Consider the following 13,301-nt stretch of genomic DNA (forward strand, 5'->3'; position numbering starts at 1 on the left):
TCATTATGTAAATACAGAGATAAGAGATTTTATTAAATTATGACTTTCCTTTTAACCACTTGAAACGGTTGGGTCTAGAGCAAGTCACCAAAAGTGCTGAGGGTGCAGTGCAGATGCCCAGTTCACTCCCCAATCACCCACCAACACGGAGAGACTCATTTAAACCAAATCGGTCAGCACTGACATGATATAATATAATAATAATATGGATAGCAGTAATAATAGCAAACAATAATGAAAGTATTGATGATGAATACCATGTGAGAGACCCTGTTAAGAGAAAATACCAGAAGTTTGTATGTCTGTGTAGGTGCATATGTGTAGTCAGGCAGTTGTCTATTATGTGTAGCCAGTATCCAGAAATTGATTTACAATTATATGCAATTTTGACTTTGAATTGTAACATTAACAATTTCTAAACCACTAAATTATGATTAATTTTTGCTCAGTACATGTTTCTTGGTGTTCTTCTCAGGCTTAAACAATATGATAAAACATTTTGGAGCAAATATACACATTATTAGTCCAAAGCTGGAGGCCAGAATGGCAAAAATCTCCACAACCACAGTGAACTTTCCAGGAGAGCTGACATATGCTGGGATAAAGGTGATCCACACTGCACAGAATATCAGCATGCTGAAGGTGATAAGCTTGGCTTCATTGAAATTATCAGGTAACTTGCGGGCTAAAACAGCTAAAACAAAGCAAAAGGCAGCAAGTAGGCCTATGTAACCAAGCACAGCCCAGAAGCCAACAGCAGAGCCTAATGCACATTCCAGGATGATTTTCTCCTTGTATGCGGTTAGATTTTTTATTGGGAATGGAGGGCTAAGTACCAACCAAATAGTACATATTAAAACTTGAATAAAGGTGAAAGACATAACAGTCATTCTTTGTTGTGGAGGACCAAACCATTTCATCACATTACTACCTGGAAGTCTGGCTTTAAAAGCCATTAAAACCACTATAGTTTTCCCAAGTACACAGGAGATACAGAGTACAAAGGTTATGCCAAATGCAGTGTGGCGCAGCATGCAGGACCACTCAGATGGCGCTCCAATGAAAGTTATTGAACATAAGAAACACAGAGTCAGTGAGATGAGCAGCAGGAAGCTCAGCTCAGAGTTGTTGGCTCGGACAATTGGAGATGTCCTGTGACGTAAGAATATAGCAGTTGTGATAATAGTCAGACAAGCACCAAGAACTGAGAATGTAGCCAGGATGATTCCTAGGATGTCTTGAAAAGAAAGAAACTCTATGGGTTTAGGAATACAAGTGTCTCTCTTTGCATTAGGCTGGAATTCCATGTGGCAGGGTAAACAATCAGCAGAATCTGAATGGGAGAAAAAAATGAGTTAAGGTGCTTCTTGTAATTTTGGCTTTATAGATTACAAATTTATTCTTGTAATGTATTCGATGTTGCAGATTTGCATCATAAAAACATTTTACATGCACAGACAAGCATTTTACTTTACCTGTAGTATTACTAATCTCTCCCTCAGGACATGCGGTACAGTCATAGCAGCAAATGGGTTTTCCTTTTTGCAGCACTTTACGAGTTCCTGGAGGACAACTCCCACTGCACACTGACACTGGCACCTGTGTAATATAAAAAGGCAGCGTAACATATGTAAATGTTTGCTATAAAACTGAAAAGATTACATTAATTTGACTTTTTACTTTCGTGCTGCCCTCCATCCAGATGATGTTTTTGTTAATCTGGAACTCCTGGCCCTCTGGCAGTGATGCATCATACAGCCCTACAGTCACTATGTCAGTTATGCCAGCCATAGTTTTCTGCCAGTTAACCAACTCATAAATAGCCACAGGATCCCCATTAGTATCGAATGACACATCATATCCATTTCGGGAAAAATTTACTTTCTTCAGCTCAGTTAGAATCTGTAAGGATGAATTGAGACATAAAGGGAGTGGAAAGAAAAAACAAAACAATATTTGAACAACTAAAAGTAATGTTTCACTTAACGTTTCTTAGAGACAGTGAAACATGTTGGCAATGACTGATTCGTTTTTACTGACCTGCTTGGACTGTAATTTGGTTAGTTTGTCACACTGAGCTGTGACATTTCTTCCCTGACATAATGCATTATGAATGGCATGTGCAATTGCATACACAGCCTTGTACACCATGTTACTAATTCTAAGCTGAGATGTATCAGTGTACGGGGTTTGGAGAGTCTTTATATCTTCAGTTCCATTACATACTTTCTTTCCTGCAGAATTACCTAAAAATAAAAAAGGCACCAAAATGACAGACAATTGAATTCATCCATTTAACATCATATCTTTTGAACATATCACTCAACAAACAAAGAGTCACGTTTGAGAAAAGGGGCCACAGTAATAGTGTTGGCTGACTGCCTAAACTTGACCTAAAGGTTAAACATATAGATTATGATTTGTTGCAGTAACGGACCTTTTTGATTATGTTGAATTTGAAATTGCTTAAATTACAAAAAAGAACATGTCTGGCCTTTTTAAGACCAGACATTTTACAAGAAACTCTAACAACCAAGAAAAACAAAAAACGAAAAATGTTTCTCACTTTCTTTTATTGTGCAGTTGAAGGAATCCTCCCAGAACTCAGTAAGCAATGGTGATACAGCCACTTGAGCAAAAGAGAGATTCAACAGGAAGTTTCTGAAACCTGGGATTACAGATTTCTGAATTCCAAATCCAATGGTCCCAGCGAGAAAACTGTACTTCCTTAATCCCGGGTTGGTCACCCATGACTCACTGCCTATCCATTGTCGAGGTGGAAAAGGCTCACGTGAAAGTTCTGCCAGCAGGATCCTCATGTCTCCAGATGGTGCAAATGCCACCACTACCATAGATGTAGATCTTGTGAAAAAAGTACAACTTATTAGAAGACTTTTTTAAGCTACCCGGTATGTAAAATGTTTAGTCAGAAACTTATTTTTGTATATCAATCCAACAAACAAACAAAAAAACCTTGTAAAAAATCATTAAAAATAAATCCCAGAGTGAAAATCTTTGATGTAAGAACCTGCGGATAACATCTGCTACTTTCTGAATCCTGCTATGTGGGTGGGTCCGATAGAAAGATACAGAGTATTCCACACAAATCCCCTCTTTCTTTGCTGCTTCTAGAAAAGATGCCATGCCGTTATTTCCATAATCTGTATCTGATCGTACAGCACCTATCCAAGTCCAGCCAAACTGTTTTACCAGCTTAGCTAGCGCACCAGCTTGAAACTGGTCACTGGGGATTGTTCTGAAAAAACTTGGGTACTGCTGCTTGTCAGACAAGCATGCACATGTGGCAGAGGGGCTCACCTAAAACAAAAGAAGACAAGGTAATCCTATAAGAACTGCAGATGTGCATGCATATTTTAAACACCTAGTTTGAAAAAAAAAAATTAAAGTATTTACTTGAGGAATGTTAAAGGGACTGATGATTCGTGACATGCTGATGGATGGCGTAGACCCAGACTCACCAACAACAGCCATCACCATACCTGACTGGGAGCAGTTTTTGCCAGTGTGAAACACAAGGTCCAAGCTATTCAAAAACTGAAATGCCAAATGCACTGTCATGGAAACTGATGCACATGAGTCATAGATCTGATACCCAAGCCTGATTCCGGGCAGCAGCTCTGTATTGTTGTTAATCTCTTCTATGGCAAAGACCATTGCATGTGACAACTGCAGCTCATCGGCATTTATGCTGCAGACAGACAGTCACCTCACTGTTAAAATTGTAGGCTACATAGATTTTGTTAAGATGAAATTTCATACAGATAACACACAGCAAGAAAGATTACCATTACAATACATGCAACATGTTCATAATTTTTTCCATACTGACCTCCCTTTGCATCTTACTGGCTCAGGCATGATGGTATAATCATGGCTCACTGTTTGCGTGTAGGAGTGAAGAGAGAAAGCACCCCCAATAATGAAGTCCCCATCCATTGAGAATGCAGGTAGATGAATGCTACCCTGCAACTTACATTTCACAGAAGAAGCTTCAGTACCAGCCCAAGCACCTGTAAAGCTACTCCTTTGATTCAGACTATCCAGAGACACACCCAAGGCAAAAACTGAGTTCAGCTGAAACAAACACAGAGCAGATACCAGACCAATTAAAAGAACTGAGACTGCCATCTCTCCCTGATGGCAGGTATGTGTGTAAGTGGAATTTATATAGGGTTTTAGAGAAAGGGCTCTGCTCTACGCCTTCAAGAGGACATGATCTTACGCAGTGGTCTTTGATTAAAAGTCTGAAAGGTCATTCATTACTCTAAACAGGAGTGTATATTACAAATAGCCTTGACAGATACTATGAGTTTAGCTGGATTCATTTAGCTAAAAAAACAAAACAAAACAAAACAAAACTTTGTCCCCGATAAGGCTTGGAGATATCCTAAAGTTATCTTATCATTCAGTATTTCTTCATTTGATGTTTAATACATTTAGCTCAGTTTATGTGTTGAGAGTTCTAAGTTGGCATGTTTGCAGTCATGTAACTGTACAATATTTCCACACAGAGTCTTTGGCAAATTAATGCTGGAAATTTACTAAGAAATATTAAAAGAAGCTATAATTGTAAAGTCTCACTCTGCTACTACCACCTAGTGGACAACACGATTAAATAAAATATGAGCAATTCATCTTTTACTGTCAACTGAAGACATTTGAATTATAGCCTAATCACAAAAACACATCTTAAAATACTAACAACTTAAAAAAAGAGGCTAATACTAATATATACACCAAAAATGAAAAACATAACCATGACTTTTTCTATTATATTCTCTGCTGTTTTTCCTCTTCTGGTTAAAAAGACCTTTTCTCTTCAGTGTCAGCCAGTACTTGCTCAGATAGAATTGCTCTTACTTTATCTGGAATCACAATCACAATTTAAGGTGCTCTGATCAGCGTTGTTGTTGCTATACAAAAAAAGTAAAGTAAAAACATGGAAGCAAACATCAGCAAGAATGGGTGACTGAACTGGAGATTTAGGTTCCACGGGCATGTATAATGGCCAGTACTCCTTAGATTTCTCTGAGTGGTCACTGACTTCAGAGCCAGCTGTACAGAATAAGCCTAACATACAATCAACAAGATACATGTCTACGCGTGAGTCTTGGTCTCCATAGTGTTAACAGTACTAAAGATAAAACTGTAGACAAGTAAGTAAAGAAACTTGATTTATTTACATTGCCAATTTTCTTTTATGTTTTTGATAATGTTTTTATAAGCAGTAGTTTTTCTGTGAAAAAGAATAGAATAAAATAGAATGGAACAGCACTTTGTGTCACTGTACATATACACAGCGAAATTATGGAAGCTGCACACCAACTGTGCAGGAATGAAATATAAATAGTAATACAGTAAGAAACAAATAGATAATGGTAATAAGAACCAAAGCTATTTAAACCGCGTTTTCTCAACGATATTAATAGCTCTGCAGTTTGTTGCAATCCACTTGCCATTTGTGTCAGTCAAAAATTGCGAGGTAGACGTACTGAGCCCCCGATACGCTGTGAGGTGGTTCGTTGCAAGCTGAGTGACGCGTTAGCCAATGTGCTAGCAGCAGGCCCGACTAATGTATGCATCGCGTCAATGTGATATTTTAAGCTGAAGAAGAAAATTCCTTCTTCCACAATGTGCATACGACTTTATGTCAGTCAACTGTTCAGTCTTGTTATTTTTTTAATACTCAAATTTCCCATCAAGAGGGCCAATGTGCATTTATCATCACTGCCAGACCTACTGCCCATTTGCACATGTGCGAATGTAACTCTTGGACAAACTGCCTGAAATGCGTTGACAGAAACGTTTCAGGGATTTTGAGTCATTCTGCGCTCCAGATGCATTAATTGCATTATTTATTTATTTTTAATTATCACTGATTAATCTTTGTTAACGTGTTAATTTTGACAGCACTTTTATGGCCTTTATTGTTTTTTGTTTTTGTTTTTTTTACAAAAATAGCAACTTTGTCTTCTCTACAAAAATGCCGCAGGGGCAGCAGCAAAAAATATATTAAGTTAATAATGCCGAATTTATTGATTCTACTACTTGCTTTACTACTCTACTTTACTTGCACTAAATCTTGCATAGTCTGGAAGTTGTCCAGAAGTTGACATTGTCATTAGGGTATTCTTTATCTAATGAGCTAATATGTACCTAGAAAGTGGATGCCCTGTCATAAAATATGCATGTAGGTGGTGCTATACTACAATGAAAAAGAAACCAGAGGAGATATAAAATGAGGTAAGCATTAATTAAGATAAGAAAAGTGGTGTAAAGAGAAAGAGTCATTATGGGGCCATTTTTTGACACACTGAAGTTCTTGTATTTCTATGTGATCATGATTTACTTCTCATCCCACTTTTTCATCTCAGAGTCTCTTTTCTCAACCTGCAAGTTAAGGAGACAGTTTTATCTTAATGGGATGCACAAACCTGGAGATGTGATTTTGGGGGGGCTGTTTGAAGTTCACTACACCTCTGTTTTCCCTGAGCTAACGTTTACCTCAGAGCCAAACATGTTGAGTTGCCAAGGGTAAGTACTATATTCATGCATTAAATGCACCAATTCATGAAAGCAAACACTGGTGCAGATTTTTATACTTTTGTTAATTTTCAATATTGAGTTTTTGGGGTTTTTTTGTTTTGTTTTTTACAAGGTTTGACCCTCCTGGATTCAGGCATGCCATGACAATGGCCTTTGCTATTGATGAAATCAACAAAAACGCCAATCTGCTACCTAATGTGACTCTTGGATACAGTCTTTATGACAACTGTGCCACACTTGTAATTGGATTCAGTGCTGCATTATCATTAGTCAGTGGTCGGGAGGAAAAGTTTCTGCTTCACGAGAACTGTTTGGGGACCCCTCCAGTTGTAGGGATCGTGGGTGATTCCTTCTCAACATTTTCTATTGCAACCTCTGATGTAATAGGTTTATTTAAAATGCCAATTGTAAGTTTCCTGTCCTGTATTTTACATGTGCTTTTGGCATGCTGTATTAAAGTTAATGTTTCTCACTAGGGTGAGAAATGACAAAATGAAAAAATAGGAAATATACATTGTATATTAGTTCCAGCTTCTCAGCATCAATCTGTTTTGATTTCAATTGTGTTTTTTGATAGGTGAGCTATTTTGCAACATGCTCTTGTCTAAGTGACCGTCATAAGTTTCCGTCTTTCTTTAGAACCATTCCAAGTGATGCCTTTCAGGTAAAACTTTCTTCTACAAAGAGCAAATGTATTTTACAGCAAGTGAATTGATGTAAGTTACCCCGAACTAAAAAACACAGTTTTTTTTTCAATTTTTCATTTTTTTCTGGATTACGTATTGTGCAAATTGATTAGAAAGAAAAACTGTGATTATGTAATTTTATTGTTTGCACTGAAATATAATTCAAGCCTAAACTAAGAATTTCACTGGTCTTTATGTAGGTTCATGCAATGATTCGAATTCTAAAACACTTTGGGTGGACGTGGGCTGGTCTGCTGGTAAGTGATGATGATTATGGAGTCCATGTAGCGAGATCATTTCGACAAGCGTTGGCTCAGTCTGGTGGAAGTTGTCTTGCCTACTCAGAAATTTTGCCCTGGGGTGAAAACTCAGCTGAACTAAGGAGGATTGTTGAGGTGATGAAGAAGTCCACAGCACGTGTGGTAATTGTCTTTGCACATCAAATCCACATGATTCAACTAATGGAGGAGGTATATCTAAATCAAATTGTATTCATCAGCCGCCTCTTGCTTAGTAATTAGAGATGTAAATTATATTACAGACATTATATTCATGCAAATGAATTGCATGCTGTGTGGTCAAATATTCTTTGTTGTGATCAGTGATGGGGTCATTAGTCAAAAAAAGTAATTTATTACATATATTTTCCAGCTCACTTTTCTTAAAGTAATGTAGTATGCTACTTAATTACTCTCAGGAGAAAGAAATTCGTTATACTACTTGCTACATTACTTTTGCGTTTCTCTGTTTTTTCTCTGTTTCATAATTAGCATTTTAGGCTACAGCCCCACACACCAGCACAACTCCTTATCCAAATTAGGACACACATATAATCTTTCTCCTTGTATTTCGGGTAGGAAAACAAAGCCCACAACACAAAGCAAAGATGAAAACAGCACAAAGAGACTTCAAAGTCATTGCCACAGAGATTCTACTTTAGAAACATGAACAGATAGAATAGGAGGCTACAGCCTGCTCGTGACTGGTTTTGTTACCTTTTGAAGTTCAAGGTCTGTTTGCTGGGCTGGGGTCATCATTCCCTCAGTTTTAACATCATGCTTGATTCTTGGCTAGTTTAGCATTAGCATGCTATCTTTGCAGATGCTTGTAAAGATCTGAAGTTGTGTTAGCAGGATGAGGCAGTTGTTTTTGCTCAGGTTGAAGTTTGCACTTTACCGTCATGCTCATGTCCTTTTGGACAAAAAAATAAAAGTAATGTCCATAGTGAATATGAAAATTACTTTCATCAAACTGTGCCACTATCTTCCTCCTCTGTCACATGAACCAAAATCAGCTGGTTGCAGCTACTGAGATCTCAATTTCCATCCCTGTATGTAATGATTTCAAGATTTGTAATGATTCAATCCTAGACTATGTACAGATTCTTTTTGTTCCTTATATTTCTAAATAGGTGATAAAGCAGAATGTAACAGGGCTGCAGTGGATGGCTAGTGAAGCCTGGACAACAGCAGCTGTACTCCAAACAACCCGACACATGCCATATCTGAGTGGCACTCTGGGCATTGCCATTCGTCGAGGAGAAATACCAGGGCTCAGGGATTTTCTAATGAAAATGCATCCTGACATTTATGACAGAAATAACAATGGAAATAGCATGGTAAGATTGTAACTTTAAAATACACTTGTACTCACAAAATTTAAAAAAAAATGAAAATATCTTTTTTAAGACTGTTTGAAATATTTTTCAGGTAAGACAGTTTTGGGAATACACCTTTCAGTGTAGATTTGCTCCACCTCCATCAGGTTGGTTACAAGGTGGGGGAGCACTCTGCACTGGACAAGAAGAACTAGCAAATATGGAGACTGAGTTTTTGGATGTTTCTAACCTCAGGCCTGAGTATAATATTTACAAGGCGGTGTATGCTCTTGCATATGCCCTTGATGACATGCTACGCTGTGCACCTGGGAGGGGGCCTTTCAGTGGGAACAGCTGTGCTACTTTGCAAAAATTAGAGCCATGGCAGGTGTGGTATTGGTTAACACACTAACATTTATTTTTATTGTTGTAAAATTCAGCTCTTACACTCAAGTGAAAAAGAATGTTTAAATGGGACGTTATACAGTACTGTGAAAAACTAAGTACACTCTTTCAATTCGATTCAGTTCAGTTTCATCTATATAGCGCCAAATCACAACAACAGTTGCATCAGGGCCCTTTATATTATAAGGTAGACCCTACAATAATACATACAGAATAAAACCCAACAATCAGACCCCATATGAGCAAGCACTTTGGTGACAGTGGGAAGGAAAAACTCCCTTTTAATAGGAAGAAACCTCAGGCAGAACCAGGCTCAGCAAGGGGCGGCCATCTGCTGCAACCGGTTGGGGAGAGAGAAGGAAGACAGGACAAAAGACATGGTGTGGAAGAGAGCCAGAGATTAATAACAAGTATGATTCAATGCAGAAAGGTCTACTAACACATAGTGAGTGAGAAATGTGACTGAAGAAAAAACACTCATTGCATTATGGTAATCCCCCACCAGCCTAGACCAATTGCAGCATAACTACAGGAGGATTCGGGTTCACCTGATCCATCCCTCTATATGCTTTAGCAAAAAGGACAGTTTTAAGCCTAATTTTAAAAGTAGAGATTGTGTGCCCTCTCTCTTTTGATTCAATAGCTTGGAGAACCACCTTTAGTAGCATTAACTTGGAGCAATCAATTTCTGTATGATTTATCAATGTCTCACATTTTTGCAGAAGACTGGCTCTTTTTTTAACAACATTGCTTTAGTTATTTTGATTTTGTAGGTATGTTTATGTACAGCACTTCGTCCATTGCAACACTTTAGTTTTCTTCAAATTGTACTGTCACAAACTTACACATTTAACATGATAATTTAATCTTGTAGAATCTGTAATGTAGATCTTGGGTTTTTGGAAATTCTGTAAGCAGTGCATAGTCTGACTTTCAGGCAACCTTGCTGGGACGCACTCTCCTGGGAAGAATTTGGCATTGTGTTAACACACGTGAATGCTCTAGAACACCAAACTCCTGAATCTTCTGTTTATATAGAGGTGGTCACACTTGCTGATGATCAGTTAATAAAGTACATGTGAGTAGCAATACCTTTCTGCTACTTACCCTTTTAATTCCTATGGAAATAGTAAGAGTGTTCCTGTGAACTTCTTTTTCACGTGAGTAATTGGTGTTAAAGACAGATTTTGGAAACACAAGATTTTATTAACATTGTCATTAGAACATAGTTATTTTACATGTGTGAGATGAGCAAATTTATTTGCAAAATAAAAATGAATAACTGCACATTTGACTAGACATTGTGGTAACTAAAGATTGTTAATTTCAGTAAATTGAAATAAAAAACAATGTTGCAAATTCTGTTATTCCACAAGTTGCAATGCCAAACTAAACTATCCTTAGTTGCTGTAATAAAATCAGTTGAGAATTAAGAATGATCAGTTGAGTCTATAATCAAGTCTCCTTTTCACGTCCCTTTCAATGGTAATCTCTTGATCTTATTTTTTTTAGTTGATGCATTATTTGGAAAAAGTTCACTTCACTACTCCATTTGGAGATGAAGTGTCATTTGATGAAAATGGTGATGCCTTGCCAATATATGATATCATGAATTGGCAATGGCTACCTGATGGAAGTACGAAGGTTCAGAATGTGGGCGTGGTTAAGAAGACAGCCTTGAAAGGTGAAGAACTCAGACTTGATGAAGACAAAATCTTCTGGAACTCTGACTCTAAACAGGTTACTTCTGTTTAATGTTGTTTTTAAATAGTTCTGTGTGACACAGTACAATACAATAATGTTGTGTACAATATATGTGGTATAACTAACCTTGCAGCCAGTGCAGTCAGTGTGCAGTGTAAGCTGTCCCCCAGGTACTCGCATGGCTAGAAAAAATGGGCAACCTGCGTGCTGTTTCGACTGTGTGCGTTGTTCTGAAAGAAAGTTCAGCAATGAAACAGGTTAGTATCATAAAATGTTTCTGATATAAGCAGTTGGTTCACTAGGGTGAATGCTGAAAATACAAAAAAATGTATCTTCCACTTTACACTAGATTCTTTGGAGTGCACCAGTTGTCCCGAAGACTTCTGGTCAAGCCCTCAACGTGATCGCTGTGTTCCTAAGAAAACAGAGTTCCTCTCCTACCATGAACCTCTGGGTATTTGCTTGACAACTGCTTCATTGTTGGGTACATTTATCTGTGCTGTGGTCTTGGGGATCTTCACTCATTATCGCAGCACACCTATCGTCCGTGCCAACAATTCAGAATTGAGCTTCCTGCTTTTAGTATCACTGAAACTATGCTTCCTGTGTTCACTGTTATTCATCGGACGACCAAGGCTATGGACATGTCAACTGAGACATGCAGCATTTGGGATCAGCTTTGTGCTTTGTGTCTCATGCATCCTGGTGAAAACAATGGTTGTTGTGGCAGTGTTTAAAGCCTCAAAGCCAGGAGGGGGAACCAATCTTAAGTGGTTTGGTTCTGTACAGCAGAGAGGGACAGTATTAGTTCTTACTTCAATCCAAGCAGCTATATGTACTGCTTGGCTGATATCCTCCTCACCAGTTCCTTATAAAAACACTCAGTACTACAATGACAAAATAGTTTTTGAGTGTGTGGTTGGGTCTACAATTGGCTTTGCAGTGCTACTGGGTTACATTGGTGTACTGGCTATCCTTAGCTTTCTGCTAGCATTTCTAGCCAGGAATCTTCCAGACAACTTCAACGAGGCCAAACTCATCACTTTCAGCATGCTGATCTTCTGTGCCGTGTGGGTGGCCTTTGTTCCTGCTTATGTCAACTCTCCAGGTAAATATGCAGATGCAGTAGAGGTATTTGCCATTTTGGCCTCAAGCTTTGGCCTATTGGTGGCACTGTTTGGACCAAAATGTTACATAATTCTGCTGAAACCAGAGCGAAACACAAAAAAGGAAATAATTGGTCGTGGCACGGCAAAGTCATAAGGTATCAGTTTTCAGCAGTCTTAACTAAAATGAATAAACTATTTTAAGTGCATATGTATTAGCATTACTGTTGCTTTGTATTTGCATTCTTGCTTTTTTTTTTTAACCATAGTATATACTGGATTGCTTCCTCCCTGAAGAAGAACCAGTATATTGAAATGTTGGCTTTGTAGAAGTGTTTCAAGAATTAAATTATTACATTAATGATTAAATGACTGTAATTGTTGTTGTACTTGTTATTCTTTGTATTACTATTATTTATTATTATTTGCCTGATTGCATTTGGTACATTTGTGAGGGTTTGAAATATATGAAAAAAATAATAATTTGTCTATGCTGATTTTCTTTCTAAGGAAAAAAACATGTATGAATGTACTATTGCTGTGTGATTTATTACTATTACTGAAGGCTACTTACCATACCAATACCAACTAGATTTTTAAATCTTAATATAAAATGAATAACAGTAGGGTGGACATTACGTAAGGCTGCACTTTTTGCAGCGATCTCGTATAGAAAACTATTCCGTGCGTATAAAACAGGTCCGCGGCTCCGAACCGTAGTAAAGGGACCTCTGGCTTTTTTTTTTTTTTTTAAATTTTATTTTCACTTACTGAATACGGGACAGACTTGACTGGGGGAAAGAAGGGGAGAAAGAAAGAGGGAAAGAGAAACAGCTGAGAAGAGGGACGGGGGAGAAGGGCAAAAGACAAAAACCAACAGAATGGGCAGAAAAAAAAAATGCATATATCAATCACCTGGATCACCTGCTGAGAAAGAAAAAAGAAAACAAGCAGAAGAGAACAAGAGTAATAGAATAAACAACATCACAATGATATATGGGAATATGACAGTAAATACTAAATATTAAACATTATTGTGCAGCACATAAGATCAACAGAACACAGTGTGCTTTGAGGTAGGAGCCAAAAAGGGTGTAGTTTGTGGGTGTGATCACCCGTGTGTACACCTGTGAGCATGGACGCGCTTGTTTTTTTAAAAGGTTCCTTCATGTAATGATCTGCTAGAGGGTGTGGGGGGGCCACAGCCCCGTCCTCCAGGGCATGAAGCAGGTATGG

General features: G+C 38.0%; 2 protein-coding genes across 2 annotated transcripts; one reads left to right on the top strand and one right to left on the bottom strand.

Moving 5' to 3' along the window:
- Positions 1–434: 434 nt before the first annotated feature.
- Positions 435–3,675, bottom strand: LOC146694217 (extracellular calcium-sensing receptor-like). Its single transcript, XM_085430320.1, has 7 exons — positions 3,415–3,675; positions 3,029–3,318; positions 2,567–2,862; positions 2,041–2,246; positions 1,681–1,902; positions 1,476–1,599; positions 435–1,333 (listed from the first exon to the last, which is right to left on the bottom strand). Exons 1-7 carry the CDS (start codon positions 3,673–3,675, stop codon positions 435–437), a joined length of 2,298 nt encoding a protein of 765 aa, XP_085286446.1.
- Positions 3,676–6,412: 2,737 nt separating this feature from the next.
- On the top strand, positions 6,413–12,222 carry LOC146694218 (extracellular calcium-sensing receptor-like). The gene is made up of 9 exons (XM_085430321.1): positions 6,413–6,555; positions 6,680–6,974; positions 7,145–7,231; positions 7,454–7,723; positions 8,665–8,871; positions 8,963–9,238; positions 10,768–10,995; positions 11,093–11,216; positions 11,309–12,222. The coding sequence occupies exons 1-9, from the start codon at positions 6,446–6,448 to the stop codon at positions 12,220–12,222; spliced, it is 2,511 nt and encodes an 836-aa protein (XP_085286447.1). The 5' UTR covers positions 6,413–6,445.
- The last annotated feature ends 1,079 nt before the right edge of the window (positions 12,223–13,301 follow it).

This window comes from Copadichromis virginalis, linkage group LG14 (genome assembly GCF_057382275.1).
Source record: "Copadichromis virginalis isolate Kocher_CV1m ecotype Utaka linkage group LG14, C_Virginalis_male_GT1.1, whole genome shotgun sequence".
In the NCBI taxonomy this organism is placed as follows: Eukaryota; Metazoa; Chordata; class Actinopteri; order Cichliformes; family Cichlidae; genus Copadichromis; species Copadichromis virginalis.